Raw genomic sequence first — 18880 nt, 5'->3', positions numbered from 1 at the left:
ACCCTTTTATATCACGAAGTTCCTCAGTATTACGTGTGGCAAAGAAATTCATTTTCTAGAAGAAAACGTGGGCAAGATGTTGAAGGATATCCCGATGTAAAAAAAGACACAACTTTAGGCCGTGTTTACAACATTCATCCAACTCAAACTGAATGTTTTTATTTAAGGATGTTACTGCAATATGTTCGCGGTCCAGTGTCATTTGAACATCTAAGGACCGTGAATGGTGTTATTTTCCAAACTTATCAAGGCGCTTGCAAGGAATTAGGAATTACAAAGAAGCTTGGACGATTTAGCTACTCTCAACGGTGCAGTTATTTTGCAATTAGTTGGAAAAGAATGTCAAACATATGCTAGCTTGGAAAGAAATGAGCCCCGCAGAGAGAATACAAATCAAACAGACTGTTCTAGCTTTAAGAAAAGCAATGGAGTCGCAAGACAATGAAGAACAAAATTGTGCCAAACGACAAAAATTAGGTGATGGAAGCGAGTTGAGGAAAACCGTGAGGGCCCAGCATACCATACCAGATGATCAATGTTGTTAAATTACTACCGATCAGTATTTGTATACCGTTCAAGTTTTATTAAGAATATTTGTAAACAAATTAATTTTATTTAGTTAAGTTTATGTTAACAAATTAAGTAAAAGCGATTTCATTAATTTTTAGTTCAAGAATTTTAGAAACAAAGATGGAATTATGATTGATAAAAAATTCTTCACTTGTAGTGTTGCCACAAATACTGATTTGAAAGATAATTGTATTTTCAAAAATAACACACTTTCTAAAGATACATTCGAAATACATATTTCAAAGTTCTATGACTGAATAACGCAACTTCTAAAACTTTGTTCATAAGAGTTAGATTAAAAGATACATAGATAAAGATTGCCGAGATGAGACCGTAGCAGTGAAGTTTACAGCTGATAATTGACGACAGACTATTACTTGAGACCAGGGTTTCCCGGTGTTTGGTGATTTAAAAATGTGTTTCTGATTGAAAAATTATGGCTTGAGCAAGAAATAAAATACATGTTATTTATGCTTGCCATTATGTTTTAATGCTATAGCTAATCTTTGAAGAAAATTTTCTTGTGGGAATCGGCATTGGTGGTAATCTTGAACCGAACGTGCGACGCGCTTTTTTATTATTATTCACTATTGCTTGAAATATCAACTCTGCTGAGCGGGGCAATGCGAACCATTATTGTGGAAATAAATTTGCAAATGTTCTGCCTCAGTAGGTTTGTTTACTATGAAATGGTAAACCAATCTGAAAATAAATAAAGTAATATCTGTCAAAAACCCCAATTTCAGAAAAAGTATTGCCTCATTGACAATCTTACTTCTAAACAAGAAAAAGCGTTAACTTCGGTGCATTTATGTTAATAACTATATGCTATAGTAATCCGATCTGAACAATTTCTTTCCAAATTACATTAAATAAGAAGTTCTGTTTTTCATTAAAAATTCAACAAAGTTATCCTCTGTTATACCTCGCTAATAAAACTGCAACAGCCGGGGCGTATGAGTAACATTTTGTTTACGCAATTTTATATACGGTCTAGAGTATTTACGCTTCTGCTCTCATGTTTGAAATAATTCCTTGCATTGAAAGCATATATTACTTACCCAATTCTATGTAGAGATACATAAGTGACGTAAATCGAATTCATAATTTCAAAAGTTTCTGGTTGAAATTATTTCCTGATTTATGCAAATATCCCATGGTTATGTTTGTATCAATGTAGATAAGTTACTTTTTATAAAGAGGAATATCTCAGTTCTGACGCTCTTTCTAGCAAAAATTTTAGGTTATATTGATTAATAGAAATACCAAATTGGGCTAAACTTGCTAAGTATTTCATTTGTAAGTAAGTAAATATAAATAGTTAAGGACATTATATTCTTATATTACACTACTTTAAAAAGCATATTCAAGAGTAGGTAATTCTGAAGCAATTCAACACTCTTACTCTCCTAAGTAATGAGTAAACTGAGTATTATTTTTTTGGAAAATAACTACAGCTTTCGCCTACAACTCACTACGCGGCCATGCACATACCGTAAGAAGTTTCTGACACATTGTGGTATGCAAGGAATGAACTTCTGCCAGTCAAACATATTAAGTGTAGTTGTTATGTGTCAGCTCTCTTGATATATGAAGTGGAAATTTACCAAGCCAAAAATTCAATAAAAAGGACAAATACCGTCAACTTGCCGTTACGCACATAACCATAAAATGGTATTGTGCGGATTGCTGCTACATTTCTCAACTTATGTAATTGTCACCACTATAACTTTGACAACATGGCACATCTTAACCTCTAGGAGGTGATAAGAGTGAAAATATTGAATTAGTGTTACAAGGGTAGTTGTTTAAAACGGTTAAAAATAATTTTAACAAGCCTAGGATGAGTGCCAGAAGTATAGAGTAGTTTCGTAATACATACTCTAAAATAACATTATATTGCTAACAACAGAATATTTTCTTTAATATAACCATATTACTTAGAAATCTTCAGAATACTTATGTATAATTTAACTTTAATGGGACGAAATATTATCAACTCCTAGTAGGTATTTCATTTCCGTACAATATGTTAAATTTCAAAATTACTTTTGCGTCCAAACAATCGCTTTTTGTCACCAATTCACAAGCATAATAAAACCAAAAATGTCTGCCTTATTCATTTGCACGTTTTTGTAGATTTTTTGGGTCACTTTCCAGTAGCTCAACATTTATCCGTCAATTTGTTTTGTAACGGTGACTTGGTACGTGCAAGGATTTCCCAAAAGAAATGTTTAAGTGAGTGAATAGCCATTGAAGGTGTAAAATTTGATAACTTGGCCGCACAGCAATTACATACTTGCGAGGTAGATTCTAACATTTTCATTGTATAACGTTTTTATAAGAGACTCTTCTATAGTTGTTGTAAAGCGAATTCGTGTGGTTTTATAAAATTTATTTATGTGAAAAAAGGACGTTTTCTCCGACTTAAAGGTGGTTTCGCAAAATATAAATATTTATGCAAAAATAAGCAATATTCTGAGACCTAGTAAATATGGTAAAAAGGGCTGAAATCTGCAATCCCACTTTTTTCGTTATATTTGCTTCGGCTTTGTAGCTAAAAAACTTATTATAAGGGTTATTTTCATGAGTACGCACAAACGAAAATGCCTTTCACTAATTAAGAAGTTCTCATACACGAATTTGATTTCGATTTTTAGGCTTATATGACAGCTATTTTCTATAGTGGTCCGATTTCGGCGGTTCCGACAAATGTCCAGCTTTTGGGGTGGAACGGGTATGTGCGGAAACTGATAGACATTCTTCTTTCTTTACTGGCGTAGACAACGCTTACGCGATTATAGCCGAGTTTACAAAAGCGCGACAGTCGTTTCTTCTTTTCGCAATGTGGCGCCAATTGGATATTCCAAACGAAGCCAGGTCCTTCTCCACTTGGTCCTTCCAACGGAGTGGAGGTCTTCCTCCTTCTCTACTTCCCGCGGGGGGTACTGCGTCGAATACTTTCAGAGCTGGAGTGTTTTCATCCATCCGGACAACATCACCTAGCCAGCGTAGCCGCTGTCTTTTAATTCGCTGAACTATGTCAATGTCGTCGTATATCTCGTACAGCTCATCGTTCCATCGACTGCGGTATTCGCCATTGCAAATGCGCAAAGGACCATAAATCTTCCGCAGAACCTTTCTCTCGCAAACTCGTAACGTCAACTCATTTGATGCTGGCATCGTCCATGCCTCTGCACCATATAGCAGGAAGAGAATTATAAGTGAGAGAGGACTTTACTTCTCAACTGCCTACTCAGTCCGAAGTAGCACCTATTAGCAAGAGTAATCCTGCGTTGGATTTCCAGGCTGACATCGTTGGTGGTGTTAATGCTGGATCCTAAATAGACGAAATTATCTACAACTTCAAAGTTATGACTGTGCGTGCGCTCCGATGTGCGTGCGCTCCGTGAGTGCCAAGTCGCGAGTGCGACGACTGTTTGTTTGATGACAGGAGATATTTCGTGTTGCCCCATTCACTGCCAGACCCATTTGCTTTGCTTCCTTGTACAGTCTGGAGAAAGCAGAACTAACGGCGCGGGTGTTGAGGCCGATGATATCAATATCATCGGCATACGCCAGCAGTTGTCCACTCTTATAGAAGATGGTACCTTCTTTATTTAGTTCTGCAGCACGAATTATTTTCTCCAGAAGAAGGTTAAAAAAGTCGCACGATAGGTGTTCAAATATCATTGAACATGCTTACTTATCAGCAAAGCTGAAATTCTACTAAATAGAAATATCTATTTATATATTAATACACATACATACAAACATAAAAAACTACATGCATTTAAATGCAATGTGCATCTAATAATAATAAAAATGCATGGGACAGAAGTCATAAATTTACAGAAGAAATAACATCACATACACACACATATGTATTAAATTGTACACTTCAAAACAACCCCATGTCGAGCAGCAATAAACGTTATGCTGCAATACATATAAACATACACACATACACATATATTTAGTTATTTAAGATAGTTTTAAAATTTGTATATACATAAGTAAGGAAAATACTAAATAAAAATCAGAATGAATAAGTTCTCCCTAAATAAAAGTCTTGCATTGCCCCCCAACTGAGGTAAGGATTGTAAGAAACTATATTGAGGTATGTATTAATAATAGCGAATCGCCTTGTCTGAAACCTCGTTTGGTATCGAACGTCTCGGAGAGGTTCTTCCCGATCTGACGGAGCTTTCGGTGTTGCTCAACGTCAGTTTACACAGCCGCATTAGTTTTGCAGGGATACCAAATTCAGACATAGCGGCATAAAGGCAGCTCCTTTCGTTCTGTCAAAAGCAGCTTTGAAATCGACAAAGAGGTGGTGTGTGTCGATCCTCTTTTCACGGGTCTTTTCTAAAATTTGGCGCATGGTGAATATCTGTCCGATTGTAGATTTTTCAGATCTTAAGCCACACTGATAAAGATTGTGGGGTCTCCCTTTTTATGGATTAGGCATAGCACACTTAAATTCGAATCGTTGGGCATGCTTTTAACCCATCATATTTTGCAAAGAATCTGAGGCATGCTCTTTATCAGTCCTTCGCCGCTGTGTTTAAATAGGTCGGCCAGCAATCCATTGGTCCCCGCCGCTTTGTTGTTCTTCAGGCGGGTAATTGCTATTCGAACTTTTTCATGGAATGGAATGTCAGTTCCATCGTCATTGTCATTACATTCACTGACATTCAGCAGGCTGGAGAAGTGTTCTCTCCATAATTTTAGTATGCTCTGGGCATCGGTGACTAGATCACCATTGGGGGTTCTACAAGAGTGTGCTCCGGCCTTGAAACCTAGATAGAATAGATAGCTTTAGGTGTTCCATATTGTGAAATAAGCCTATGGCTATTATCTTTGGATTCTAATCTATAATCCGCCAATGTACATTGAATAAGAAGAATCTTCAATAATAGGTAATAAGCTTTAAAAAATGTCAACCTTAGCCTATGATCTTCGGTCCATCAGAATATTTTACACTCTGTCGGGTTTGTCGACGTATTATTTGTCGGTGTGCCAAATAAAATAAAAATTATTAGAATATGGATAACAATTCAGATATACTGTATATATTTGAGGGTGTGTAATATATGTATTGTATATGTATGTTAGTATATACAATTATGTTAGTATGTGTGGGTGTATACTTATAATTTGGGTTATTTGGAATATAAATACAATTTTATACAACTTAAGGGGTAATTTATAAGTATAATATAAATTCTAAATAAAACCTGATGTGATTACTTATTCCCGCATTGATCTTCAAAGGTTCTGCTGCTGTTGTTGGTGTTGCTGCTACTGACTCTGCTGCTGCTGTATGATTTTGGCGTCTGTATATGTCCGTCCGCTCTGTTATTGGTTTTATTGTGTCTTTCTGTTTGTTGGGTACTTCCCAACTCCACAATCTCTCAAATCGCAAATATACGAGGATAAAAAAATATACCCTCTCAATGGAACTGTTAATGTATCTTAAAGTATAGGTCATAGAATCCATTCTTTCGACATAGTCTCGATTAATTTTATTAATATATATGCTCTAGTACATATATACGTATTTTTGATGTGTGGGTTTCAACAAGTCAATCAGGGGTGTTATGGAATCTGATAGTTGTCGGAATCAGAATTGAAACCGATCAAAAAAAAAGAAGTAGGTGTCGTGAATTCAGATACTATTGGTTTGATATTCGAAACAGCATTTGTAACGGCTTTGGGTGTCACGGCAACCAATTTTATCGGTTTTGCTATTAGAAAGAAAGCAAGAAGATAGTCGCTCACATATTTGAAATGTAAGTTAAGAAATCAAGTTGTTTAGGCCAGCGCCTAATTTCTTTTTACCACCCCTAGTGAGTGTATAACAAACCATTGCCAGTTAGCTGTTAATAGCTTTCACTCAACGGTTAACAGCTTTCACTCAACTGGCAATGGTTTCGTTGAAATTCCCGGTTAGCAAGCGATCCTGCTAATCAGCTAGGGACACTTTGGTTTTAGAAGGCGAATCGAGACGACGACGTTTACTTTCCACCGGCCACCACAACAACCACCACCAATACTCAGGTAATTTATCATTTAATAAAGATCCAATTTAATTGGCAAATACCACACACAAATTTCGTGTTTCTTTTCTTATGTATTAATACACTTTAACTTTCCCGTTTTCTTTCATATTCTCAACGATCGACGCATCGTCCACAAATTGACCCGTCGATCGTTCGAGAAAATATTCTTGGTCCTTCGAGCCGGATAAGAACAAATATATTTTTACTCAGTTTTTTTGGCACTGTACACCAACGGAAAATTAACACAAACAAGGCACTGTACACCAACGGAAAATTAACACAAACGAGGCGCTGCACACCAACGGATACATATCACTAATTCTTGTTGCACTTCCCACCAACGCAGGCAAACCAGGTACGTGATTGCTTTAATATCACTTGGATACCAATCGTTTTTTTTTTTTAAAAAAAAAATAAAAAAAGATATATATAAAAATAGTTGTTTTCAATCGCTTTTTATTGGTGACTAAATCGTTTGTAAAAGAAAAGTGACACAGTGACTAGTTTTTTTTTAGTGTTTCAGTGGCATAAGTGCAAAAACAAAATAATCCGTAAGTGCGCGTTTAAGTACCGGATTGTGTGCGGTAATATATTTTTCACATATCACTCACAGCACTAATTTCCGATTTTCTTAATTTTTGGATTTTGTGCGGTGATATTTTTTTCTTTCACATTTCACTTACGGAATTGATTTTTTTGAGTTTTTTTTTTTTTTTTTTCTATTTGTTCAAGAATCTTTTGTTTTTGTTTTTCTTTTTCACTGAGACACTGTACTTTTTTCACTTTCAAACACTTTCCTTTAAAAATTGATTTTCGTTGGCGTATCTTGGGTGGCGATCCATATACAGTGTGGCATATATATACTTGCGTACGTACGGTGTGCTGCAACTCACGTTTATTAAAAAAAAGTTACACAAAGCCAGATATATTGCGATATCGGCTAAAACAGTCAAAAAATTTTCTTTTTCCTATTTTCTTGTTTGGTTGGCAGTGGTGTGCTGCAACTCACATTTATATTAAATAAAGTACCAAAGCCAGATATACTGCGATATCGGCTACTATAGTTAAAATTTTGTTATTGACCAGCCAGATATATTGCGATATCGGCTGAAACATTCAAAAAAAATTTTCTATTTTTCTATTTTCGTGTTTGGTTGGCAGTGGTGTGCCGCAAATAAAAATTTACAATAGTGGGGAATTATTTTCAAAGCAATTCCCATTATCTTTAGGCCAAAGTCTGCTCAGTCTTGAGTATTATTATATTTCTATCAATTCAAATTTGAAATTTCAATTCTTTTTGTCAAAATTATGGAAGCTTTCATGCGCCTAGTGGACTACGTTGTCGAATACGAGTCCGAATTCAGTGCTGCATCAAAGGACATCTCGAAGAACGCTCTTGTGATGCAACAAGACGAGCTGAAAGAGATGTGGTGCTCGAATATTTCTCGTACGATCGACGGGTCAATTTGTGGACGATGCGTCGATCGTTGAGAATATGAAAGAAAACGGGAAAGTTAAAGTGTATTAATACATAAGAAAAGAAACACGAAATTTGTGTGTGGTATTTGCCAATTAAATTGGATCTTTATTAAATGATAAATTACCTGAGTATTGGTGGTGGTTGTTGTGGTGGCCGGTGGAAAGTAAACGTCGTCGTCTCGATTCGCCTTCTAAAACCAAAGTGTCCCTAGCTGATTAGCAGGATCGCTTGCTAACCGGGAATTTCAACGAAACCATTGCCAGTTGAGTGAAAGCTATTAACAGCTAACTGGCAATGGTTTGTTATACACTCACTAGGGGTGGTAAAAAGAAATTAGGCGCTGGCCTAAACATAGTTATTTTATTATTTCGAATAAATATGTATATCTTTATTTCTATAGGGGAAAACATAAGTATAAAACACGAAATGTCTAAATTATTGAGTTTTTGGAAAAAAAATTCGGATATATAAAAATCGGGAGATTTATAAAACGTAGTAAATGTAATTTAACACCCAAATGTGTCTTTATTTATTCGATAAATGTTATCTCTTAAAATCTCTCTTTAATTCGGAACTCATTAAAAACTTTAATAGGATTACTTTCAAATGTATTAATTTTTAGGTCTTGTCACATTAGTAAATAGCTGATTCGAGTATTGGCTTTTCTTGTGTTCGAAAAGACGAAAATCCAAACAGATTCAGTGACACCATTGAAAATCAGAATTGGTTTATTCTGTCTTGGATTCCACAACACCCCTGAATACTTTCTTCGGATTTGATCTTTTGACTGGTTACATAATTTTTATATATGTAACGTGTATCAGTCACGTTAGCATTTTATAAGGAACAATATTAGTTCGGAAGAACGTTTGGAAATCGTGCAAAGTTTTTACCAAGATAATGGTTTGATTCGAATGATGCGTCGTGCGCTGCTTCCAATATCCCCTTTATATTAGAAGATTTTTCGGAAGGATCTTGGTTTGCGGGCTTTAAAAATCCAACTCGTACAAGAACTTGAACCAAACGACCATCACTTGCGCCGCTCCGAGAAGACCACTGATTCCGAGTTTCACAAAAAAACCCTATAGAGAAAAAATTAATGACTCTTTCAAACTTGAACTAGACGATGTTGATGTGAACGACACTTGATTACAACAAGACAATCTTTGGTAAGCGCATTATCCTAAGTGGGGGGTAAGGAGGTTGCGGCCGTACTTTTTTGTGGAGTTGTGTGAAGTCAATATTTCAGGGATTTAACAAATATGATAGCTTGGCTGATTTCCTTAAAGGCAGTGTATTATTAGAATGCGAAATTGTTTTAAGACCATTTCAGGAAATAATTTACCTGCGTTCTATGTTGGGAGTCAGACAACAAAAGGCAAAAAGCAACCTTATTAAATTTTTTCTTTCATATTCCTGCACATTTTTTGTTGATCAAGAAGAGTAAAACAAACTGTTAAAAATTAGACATCTGAAGTTGACATGTTTAGACTGTAGCTTTTATTTGTGCTAAAAAAAATGTTATCTGAACGGTAATTAATAAACTTGTATACATACATACTTATATTAATGTACAATTAGACCCTTACAAGAGCTAATTCTTAAGTTTTTCAGATATCAAATGAAACCTTGCATATGACCGTTCCTCTGCAAGAATTTGCTCATTTGTCTGAATGCCGTTATAAAATGTACAAACCGACTGACCAAAATCAAGATAAAGGATTTTTTTTCCTTTATGCCAACAGAAGTTCCACCTGAGAAGGATTTTATAGCTTCAATGCAACCAAAGTATCGATAATATTAAAGAGGGTATCATTTGTTACATTTTAATGCAATAAACATGTTTGTTTGTCCTACGTTAAATAAACAAAACAAAAGTTTGCCAATAACCAGGGAAATACTTTAAAACCAATTATATAGAGTAAAGTCAGCCGTATGTTCGAAAATCCGGGTATTAGTTATATAGGAGCTAGGTCAAATTTTCGGCCAAATTTATCTATTTCAGGCTTAAAGATACGCTCCCTTATTTTCATTGGAATAAATTACATATTGGTCGATATATGCGGCACAAGGTCCCCCAAGGATCGAAAATCTTTATATTAAGTATATAGCGGAAGTATATAGTATAGGGAAGTATTGGCCCGATTCAACCCATTTTTGGCATACGAACATGCCATTATATGAAAAGGATTATCCCTAAATTTCAATTATATATACATAACATTGACCGACATTTTCGATCAAAAGTCAACTGGTACCGGGCTCCAAATATTCGGTACCCAGGTTAAACAGGTTTTATTGGATCTCAACAATTTGTGGTCATAAGCTAGCACAAACTAAAAGCATCAGTCGTGAAAAGTTGTGTATCGTTATATTAATTTCTTTTTGATTTATTTACTGGAAACTGAACGAATGAAGTGGAATTTTAAATTGTGCTATATGGAAAGTAGACGTGGTTATTCATAAGAATGTAAGAAGAATGCCACGTACTAAATTTTGTCGAAATCGGTTGGTCGGGTCCCGAGATATCGGATTTTACCAAAAAGTGGGCGGTGCCACGCCCATCGTACAATTTTTGCACCAATAAAATCCTTTCATACCATCCTGGTGGCAAATTTTTACGTTTCTGACGCATTTCGTTATTGATTTATCGCGCTTTTAATAGTTTTTAACTGTACCATTATATGGTGAGTGAGCGGGCTAATCCTCCGAATTCACACTGTCGGTAGAAGTTCTCATAAGATTTGTACTCAGCAAATTTGGTTGTAGTAGCTTAAACGATTTAGGGGATATTTATATTAAAATTGTTAGAGGGCGGGGCCAGGTCCACTTTTTCAAAAAAAAATTTTCCCACAATTAACCACTGCGATCCTCTTTGCCAAATTACAGCTTTATATCTTAATTTAGTGCTTTGTTATAGAACTTTATATGTTATGTTCGGTTAATGGCGATTTGAGGGCGTGGTAGTGGTCCGATTACGCCCATCTCCTTTTTTTTCTACTTTGGAACCTGAATATTAAGTTTCAACAATTTTTTCAGAAGTTACAGCTTGCACGGACGGACGGATGGACAGACAGGCAGTCACTAGGGTTTCAACTTTTCACGTCATTCTAATCATTCATATGTATATATACATAGATATATGATCATTTAATAATATTGTTATTATATATATGTATATTTATAGGTTAGGTGAACAAAACTATAATAGTCTGCAGCAACTGGTTGCAAAATTAATAACACCAATTAAATAATCACAAAAACAAACAATTTCATAAATATAATTAAGAAAATGAAACTAAATAATAAAAGTAAAAAACAGAAAGAAAGGGGATGTTCGAGCAAGCAAATAACTGCGGCAATATTGCAACCCTGATGTTTTTTTGCAGATGCTCAGCTGATACTTATGCATATATTTTGCAAATATTTTGCGCGGCATGCAAGTAAATTGAACAAGTGGAGTTAAAAAGTTTCTAAAATGAATTTTTTAATAAATTTAACAGTTGATAGCATGGTGGAGAGTGAGAGTGCTTTACTTTTGAAATACAAACAAAAAAGGAAAGAAAGTTTTGCGCGTAAAAAGAAATGGCTGTTGACTGAAATTTTAAAAAAGAGGACGATAGTGAAATCGCAAAATTTTTTCAAGACAATTCCATTTTATCCTCCGGACATATATTTGTCACATTTTCGGATGTCTCGTGAAACATTTGCGGTAAGTTTTCTGATTTAAATAATCTAAATAAACACATATATATGTATATACTTCGTAGGAATTAAAGAGCGCCTTGGAGCCTTTTTGGATAACGTCACGAGGGGAATATTCAATGGATCAGGCCTTGCATATTACCCTGTGGAAGCTTAGTAACAGCAGAGTCACTTATCGTGAATTATCAGATAAATTTGATGTTTCAAAAGGGACTGCCCACAAAATTTTTCTTAAAACGATCAATGCAATTTGTCAGTTGAAGCATGAAATATGTTGGCCATCAATTTCCCAACAGCAAACAATAATGGAGCGTTTCCAAGCGAGCCGGCCGAATGCATTTCCTTTCGTAGTCGGCTGTTTGGATGGGACACATTTTAAAATAAACACACCGAAGAAGGATGCAATTAGCTACTATGACCGAAAGGGGAACTATTCCATTATTATGCAGGTATGTACATATGGTGATGGTTAAGCTAGAACTATTTTAAAAACATAAAACATTTGCAATGTTTAGGGCATATGCGACAGCACATTTCGTTTCTTGGATGTTTTTATCGGCTACCCAGGGAGCTGCCATGACGCCAACGTATGGAAAAATAGTCCGATATACAAAGGAATTACGTGTGGAGAGATACAACTTGCAAAAGATGCTATAATTTTAGCTGACTCAGCTTATCCTCTTTCAAAATATTTGATCGCGCCTTATAGAGATAATGGACATCTGTTGAGAGAGGAGAAACAATTTAATTATTATTTAAGTTCAACTCGGGTATTCATAGAACAAGCTTTTGGGATTTTGAGGGGAAAATTCAAAATTTTAAATCATATTGATATTCAAAATATGGAAGAGGTATCAAAAGTAGTATTAGCTTGTGTAATTTTGCATAATTTAATAATGCGGAACAATTTTAATGATTCTGAAATCAATTATCCATTGGAAAATTTCGAAATATTTAATGAAAACGATGCTGAAATGCATGAAAACATAAATGATACTAACGAAGGTATTATCAAAAGAAATAATTTAAAAATGTTGTTTGTTTCTTAAATTTTTTATTTTTTAAATAAAAATGTTAGTAAATAAATATATGTACATGTGATATTTTATTTCATTTCAACTACTTCAAGTACAGGTCACAACAGTAATAAAAAATTATAATTAGAGATCAGGTTTACATTAAATTGTTTTTTTTTTTTTAATTTTCGGTTAACTTTTCTAAAGTTTCCCGCAGCTTCATCATTACGTTTATTTTTTCTTTTTCAAAATTCAATTTTTCTTTTTCAAATTGTAGCACTTCTTCATGACGTGCTTGTTCTTTTAGAGCCTCATTCCTTAAAAATTCCAATGCTTCATTGGCGGCAGTTTTTGGACGCTTTCGTCGTTCGTTTACGAGTTGACCCTCGTAAGAGTCGTCAGTCTTTTCATCCCCACTCCATTCACATACTTCGGCGCTATCCACTATGGAGCCTTGAAGGTTTTTGGCTGGCGGTTGTATGGAATGCCGCCTACCGTACACCTCGTCGAACTCTTCAAAGAACTCCCAGCTTGTTGCCTCTCTCCCAGTCTGCCCATTTCGTTTCTTTATGCGTTTGTATGTCGCAAATAAATTTAAAAACTTTCTCTGCATAAGGTCCTTTGATTGCGGAACATCCTTATTGACCAAGCTCATTTTGTTGACCACTTTTGCCCATAATACCGACTTTTTGCGTTTCCCCGCAGAAAATTCGTGCTCCATTTCGAGCCGGCATCTCACGAGGAGCTTGGTAAAATTGTGACATAGCTTCGGGCTGGAAATGATGTTTAAAATAAAAAATAATATAATATTATTCATTAGTACACATAATTAATAAAAATAATTAGTTATAAACAAAAATAAAGAGTGATTTCGCTTACCTCATTTCCTCCATCACGAATTTTGTTGATGCCGATTTTGTCACTTTTGCGCGCAAGAAATGTCAATATTTGAGTTGTTCGAACGCTTGACATTTGCAAAAGTTGCCATATTTTTGCGTCGAATATGATGCTTTGCAATATTGCCGCAGTGATTGAGACTCGAACATCCCCAAAACAATCGAAATAAAAAAGAAAAAAAATATGAAAAATTAAAAAAGACAGTTGTTGTAATTGAAAACATGGTTTACTTTCTCTTTTTTTATTTGAAACCATTCATTATTTTTAGCTTTATAATTGCTATTTTCGTGAATCTTCTGTGTTCCGCTGAGCTCTGAGCTTTATTTTATGTTTTTTGTGCAATTCTAAGTAACTGTCTTCAATTCTACATAAAAATTAAAAATTATTTCGGTTACTTTCATTTTTATTTATTGTTATTTTTTCACATTTCTGTTATTATGGCAACTGTATTTGTTGTAAAAGCACTATTAAGTTTTGTGTCCATCACCACGCTCTTAAGAGAGCTGTTCCTCTCTTGCTCTCTTACATATTTTTCGTAAATTCAAAGATATAACATGCTCTTATAGATCAAGTGCAAATATACATATCAATGCAAATACATATTTATTACAACAGTTGTCGTCAAACTGGTGGTTTCAACCGGTTTTAGAATGAGTCTTATATAACGGATTCCCAACTTTCAGTTCAAGCACCTTTAGCACCACCCCCCGCTTCCAAAATAATTATTTTTGTATTACAACAGTCAAGTTTTATATTATTTTTATAAGTAAATTTATTATAAAATAATTTGTTAAAAACGGAACAATAATTAAATTATTTATTCACATCTACGACAGTAAGGATTCAGGCACAACAAAACCGTTATACACATCACTTTTAGGTAATGAGCACCTTTCTACCCAACAGAAATTTTCTTCATCAAAGACTGACCCACATAACTTGTCAACAGATTTAGACTTGCCACCAATAGCCCATAGTTCATTGTTTAGCGATACGCAAGCTATATAAACTGATCAACTTCCAAAGAGCAAATCTGCGAAATGTTTTCAAGAATATTCAGTTTGAGCTAAAGCAATTGGCGTAAATCAACTCAATATATGTACCTGTGACCACGTGTTTTGCTGAGGATCGTAACGTTCAGCGCCCCTACGGCTTACAACATAAATGTAACCTTTTTGTACAGTTACCTGTAATATAAAAAATAGCAATAAACGTTTTGTTTCATTTTAATAGAGTTAAGAGGGCGACTAATTAAATCAGTGACTATTTTCTATTAGACAATTTCGGTCATTTTTATTGAAGCGGAGTTACTTTTGCTGGTTTTGAAAACATTGGGGAATGCTTGCATCGGTAAAATCAAATGGAATCTATGTCTTATTATAGCGGCAATATGTATTTCACAAATAAATTTGAAAAATCTAGACAGAATACGAATTCCGATTACGTACATCGGTCTACAGTAAAAGAAAAACCAAGAAGATCAATGTTAATATTTAAACACTTAAGTAAAGTCGTCATATACCGTTCTTCGACTCTTCCTCTTTCTACCAAATCAGGACTTGATGAACGTTCTAGTAATATTAATCATTATATTTTAATCTAACTTACACCAGGTAAACTGTGAAATTCTATCATATCCGTGCAAGAAGTCCAAGCATTCAAATCCGGATTGTAGCATTCGACAGATTTTAAATACCGATTGCCATTATAACCGCCCATTATATAAATTTTACCATTTAATGTCACTGCACTGGCGTCATATCGCTCATCAATTAAGTTGTTCACGAACTTCCAACCAACGGAGATCGTATATCTGAAAACAAACAAAAGCAATGTAAAAGAATGTGTGTATATCAATAACCTGAAGCGTCAAAAGTGACATTTCACCACGTTGCATAGTCTGCAAAAAAAACTTAGATTTATTCTAAATTAGTCGTTGACAATGTAAAAGTGTTAGGAGTTTTCTTTTTTTTCGTAACATTTCACTGAATTCACTCCTTTTTTTATGGCGAAGAACCTTATTTTGTTTATTATCCATACTACCCTAGCACATTTAGTCTAAAGTGCTTTCACCATTAAGCTTAAAGTCAACGTTTAATTTCTAAAGCTCACAATCGCCATAGTTAGGTAATTCGTTACAGATTTAAACTTATTTACCTTTCAACCGACGACAGAGCATTATTACCCGCATAACCACCAATCGCGTAGATTTTGTCATCTAATTCGACAAGGCAGTGGTAGGATCTTCCTTGGTTCATAGCGGGAAAATTTTGCCATGTTTTATTTCGTATATTCCAGCAACGAACGATGTTATATGTGGCACCATTATAACCGCCAATAAATAATAAATTACCATCCTTTAAAATAGTTCTATACTCTGTGTAATCGATTTTTATACTCCCATATTCCTGCCATTTATCCTCAGTTTAGTTATATTGCAGCAGTTCGGGATTCACCTATTCCAAAAATATTGTAAGCACACTAATTTTATCATTTTTGAATATAAGTCATAGTGTGCGTTTACCTCTGAGCAAAGCGCTAGGATTGTTTTCTCACCACAATTTGCAGTACTGATCCCACGTGGTTCTGTAAATGTCATATTTATCATTGGCCGTGCTTTAGGCTCTCTGATCCACGATAACGCCTTGAAGGCCAGTAGCTCACATCCAGGTAACGGCTGTATGTGTGTCATCAGAAAGTCAACGTTGCATTGGATAAGCCGGAGACAAGCTATTAATAGTGGCAGTTGCTCTTGACGCGCATGAACATCGTAATTGTACCAGCGTTGTATGGCATCGTAGGCATCTTCCTCACGGGTTATATTCAAATTGTCAGATACCAGAATACGTTGCAATTTTTCTACATCAAAATACAAAAACTCATCGCTTCGGCTGATCTAGTATTATTAGAAACAAAATTTAAATTACATAGGAGCCGTTATTGTGAGACATTACCTAAGTATATATTTAGACTCACGTCCATGAAGTTCTGTGTTTCGTATTCGATGATTTTCGTCTTAAGAACTTCGCATTGAGTTTCACGCTCCAGCGTATAAGCACCCCGTAAAGTATATTCATCTATATGTGTCATGAGGTAGCCCACACTACTGCTTATGGCATCGTCCAATTGCAAAACGATTGCCGCATTTAGCATGGCAGCGACATTGTTAACGGTAATGAGAGCCTGTCCGGTGTAACAAAAGGTTATTAGGTGCTCAAAAATATCGCTATCGATATTATTTATCTCGATGACTGGATTAGAGCCTTGATTGCCATTGAAAAGGTTCTCGAAGTAAGGACTCGCTGCTGCGAGTATCAAACGATGCGCGGGTACACTGGAAAAAAATATATAAATATTAATTTATATGATTTTATGTAAGCTGAGGACAAAGTAATACTTACAGAGCCGTTGGGCTTGAAACTCTAAATATCACATCGATTAGACACTGCTCATCGTAGAAACTACATATTTTTGTCATTAATTTCTCCATGAAGCGGCTCTGCTCAGAGGAATTCCTCTGAAGAGCAAGTGTTTGGGAAGCACTCGTGGCCATTATTAGTTACTTAACTTTCCTTCTGTAATAAAGAAATTAAAAAATTTTTTAAAATATTTCAAAAAAGTAAATGCATCTGGAAGTTTTCTTCCAAGTGTCTGGTGTACACTAAATCTGCGTCCGATCAGTGACTGCTACCTTACCTTGGCAACTTTGATTGAACTCCGTGCCTGGTAATAAGCTTAACACAGTACTTTATTTATAGTTATCGGAGCTTACATGAAATAATTTTCCAATTTATACCTAAAATCACGATTTACTAGTTTTTTTCGTGTAATTCCTTTTCTATATTGGAGGCCCTTGGCCGCGTTTCAAAAAATAATAATAATCCTGCCCGATCCAACACCGGGCTGTTCATAGTTCTTTTGCGAGCCGAAATGAGTGCGACACCCCGGCCAAGATAATTTTTTTTGAAACGCGGCCGAAGGTATGAGATTGTGAAAATAATATGTTTTTTCTTATAAAGCACACTATAAATCCGGATATAAATATCTTAATTTTTAGTGTAATTACAGCTAAGTTTACTGAACAACTAAGTTAAATATATAGAATGTCTCACAGCTAAACTGATGCGCCAACGAAATGAGAAAGCGATTAGTAAAAATTCATGATTGCGAAATAAAAAATATGTTACTAATTTATTGATTACTTAATATATACAAAATTAAAAACAAAACGATAAAATGAATTATTCTTTACAATCTGTAAGTAAAAACATTTTCGCAATGTAAGCTCATAGACAAATAAAAAGAAATCGGCTCTTAATAAAATATTTAACGAAATGTTTCCCATTGTATTATACACAAAATGCCCGAAAATCGCCATTTACGTACTCCAGCTTCAAGCAACGAAGTGGAAAAATTTCGCGAAAAAAATCATCCGAAAACCATACGAAGAGTGTTCAGGGAGCTGATTTCAATGGCTGCACAGACCGAAATAAACCACACATCAATGTTAAAAGTCGAAGTACAATTTTGAAGCTCGCTATCGAATATTTACAAATGGACATACGTAAGTAAAAGAGTGAAAGCTTCTGGAATACCGATATATGTATATACATACATATATGTTTTGAAGATGAGAATTCAACTTGTTTAGATCGGATGGAAAGAGCTTATATGCGAAGGCGAGCAAATGCTGAGCTACAACCGCAAAATCTGCGAAACAACGTAAACACATCTTCTGGAGTCGGGAATTTGGAATTTATCGATATTATTAAGAACAAAAGTATGTTTGTGGGCATTTTGAAACGAAATTTGCTTCAAAGAGGCACGAAACTAAATATTTCCAACAACTTTTGGTACTATGAAGACCATGATCCGAAACTTAAATACAGAGTAGTATACAAAGTTGGCTTACTTGGAACTGTCCACACATTGTAAAAACACCAGCAGTGTCTCCAGATTTAAAGGCAATTGAAAATATGTGGTCAGTTTTGGATTAATGTTTTCGAAATAAAGCCGCTTGAAAAACGCCGCGCAAACATAATGAAACAAAATTGCTCTTAGCTACACAAAGGAATCTGTGGAATCCATACTGAAACGTACGACAGCAGTTATGGATAGTAAGGGGTATCTCGCAAGATATTAATCCA

At 35.0% G+C, this 18880-nt stretch overlaps 3 protein-coding genes across 4 annotated transcripts in view; 2 read left to right on the top strand and 1 right to left on the bottom strand.

Annotated features, from left to right (window-relative positions):
• LOC125779055 (odorant receptor 63a-like) overlaps positions 1 to 18880 on the top strand; it is a 214232-nt gene that overhangs the window by 95764 nt on the left and 99588 nt on the right. The gene's annotated exons all lie outside the window — the stretch shown is intronic.
• On the top strand, positions 11443 to 12914 carry LOC125779057 (uncharacterized). 2 transcript variants are annotated; one of them, XM_049459477.1, is made up of 4 exons: positions 11443 to 11554; positions 11619 to 11827; positions 11886 to 12269; positions 12336 to 12914. In XM_049459477.1, exons 1-4 carry the CDS (start codon positions 11449 to 11451, stop codon positions 12867 to 12869), a joined length of 1233 nt encoding a protein of 410 aa, XP_049315434.1. In that variant the 5' UTR covers positions 11443 to 11448; the 3' UTR covers positions 12870 to 12914. The 2 variants fall into 2 exon arrangements, with proteins under 2 accessions (XP_049315434.1, XP_049315435.1); XM_049459478.1 differs by having other exon boundaries at positions 11443 to 11558.
• Positions 12903 to 13885, bottom strand: LOC125779061 (uncharacterized). Its single transcript, XM_049459486.1, has 2 exons — positions 13716 to 13885; positions 12903 to 13609 (listed from the first exon to the last, which is right to left on the bottom strand). Exons 1-2 carry the CDS (start codon positions 13727 to 13729, stop codon positions 13018 to 13020), a joined length of 606 nt encoding a protein of 201 aa, XP_049315443.1. The 5' UTR covers positions 13730 to 13885; the 3' UTR covers positions 12903 to 13017.

The sequence above is a fragment of the Bactrocera dorsalis genome, chromosome 5 (genome assembly GCF_023373825.1).
Source record: "Bactrocera dorsalis isolate Fly_Bdor chromosome 5, ASM2337382v1, whole genome shotgun sequence".
Lineage (NCBI taxonomy): Eukaryota > Metazoa > Arthropoda > Insecta > Diptera > Tephritidae > Bactrocera > Bactrocera dorsalis.
Note: the sequence above shows the minus strand (reverse complement) of the source record. Positions and strands in the feature narration are given on the sequence as shown.

Excerpts from the sequence above, each read along its gene's own strand:
- LOC125779057 (XM_049459477.1), top strand. The coding sequence starts at position 11,449 with ATGTTCGAGCAAGCAAATAACTGCGGCAATATTGCAACCCTGATGTTT. Across the intron at positions 11,828-11,885 it reads TGTCTCGTGAAACATTTGCG|GAATTAAAGAGCGCCTTGGA; the intron begins GTAAGTTTTCTG and ends TATACTTCGTAG. Across the intron at positions 12,270-12,335 it reads ACTATTCCATTATTATGCAG|GGCATATGCGACAGCACATT; the intron begins GTATGTACATAT and ends TGCAATGTTTAG.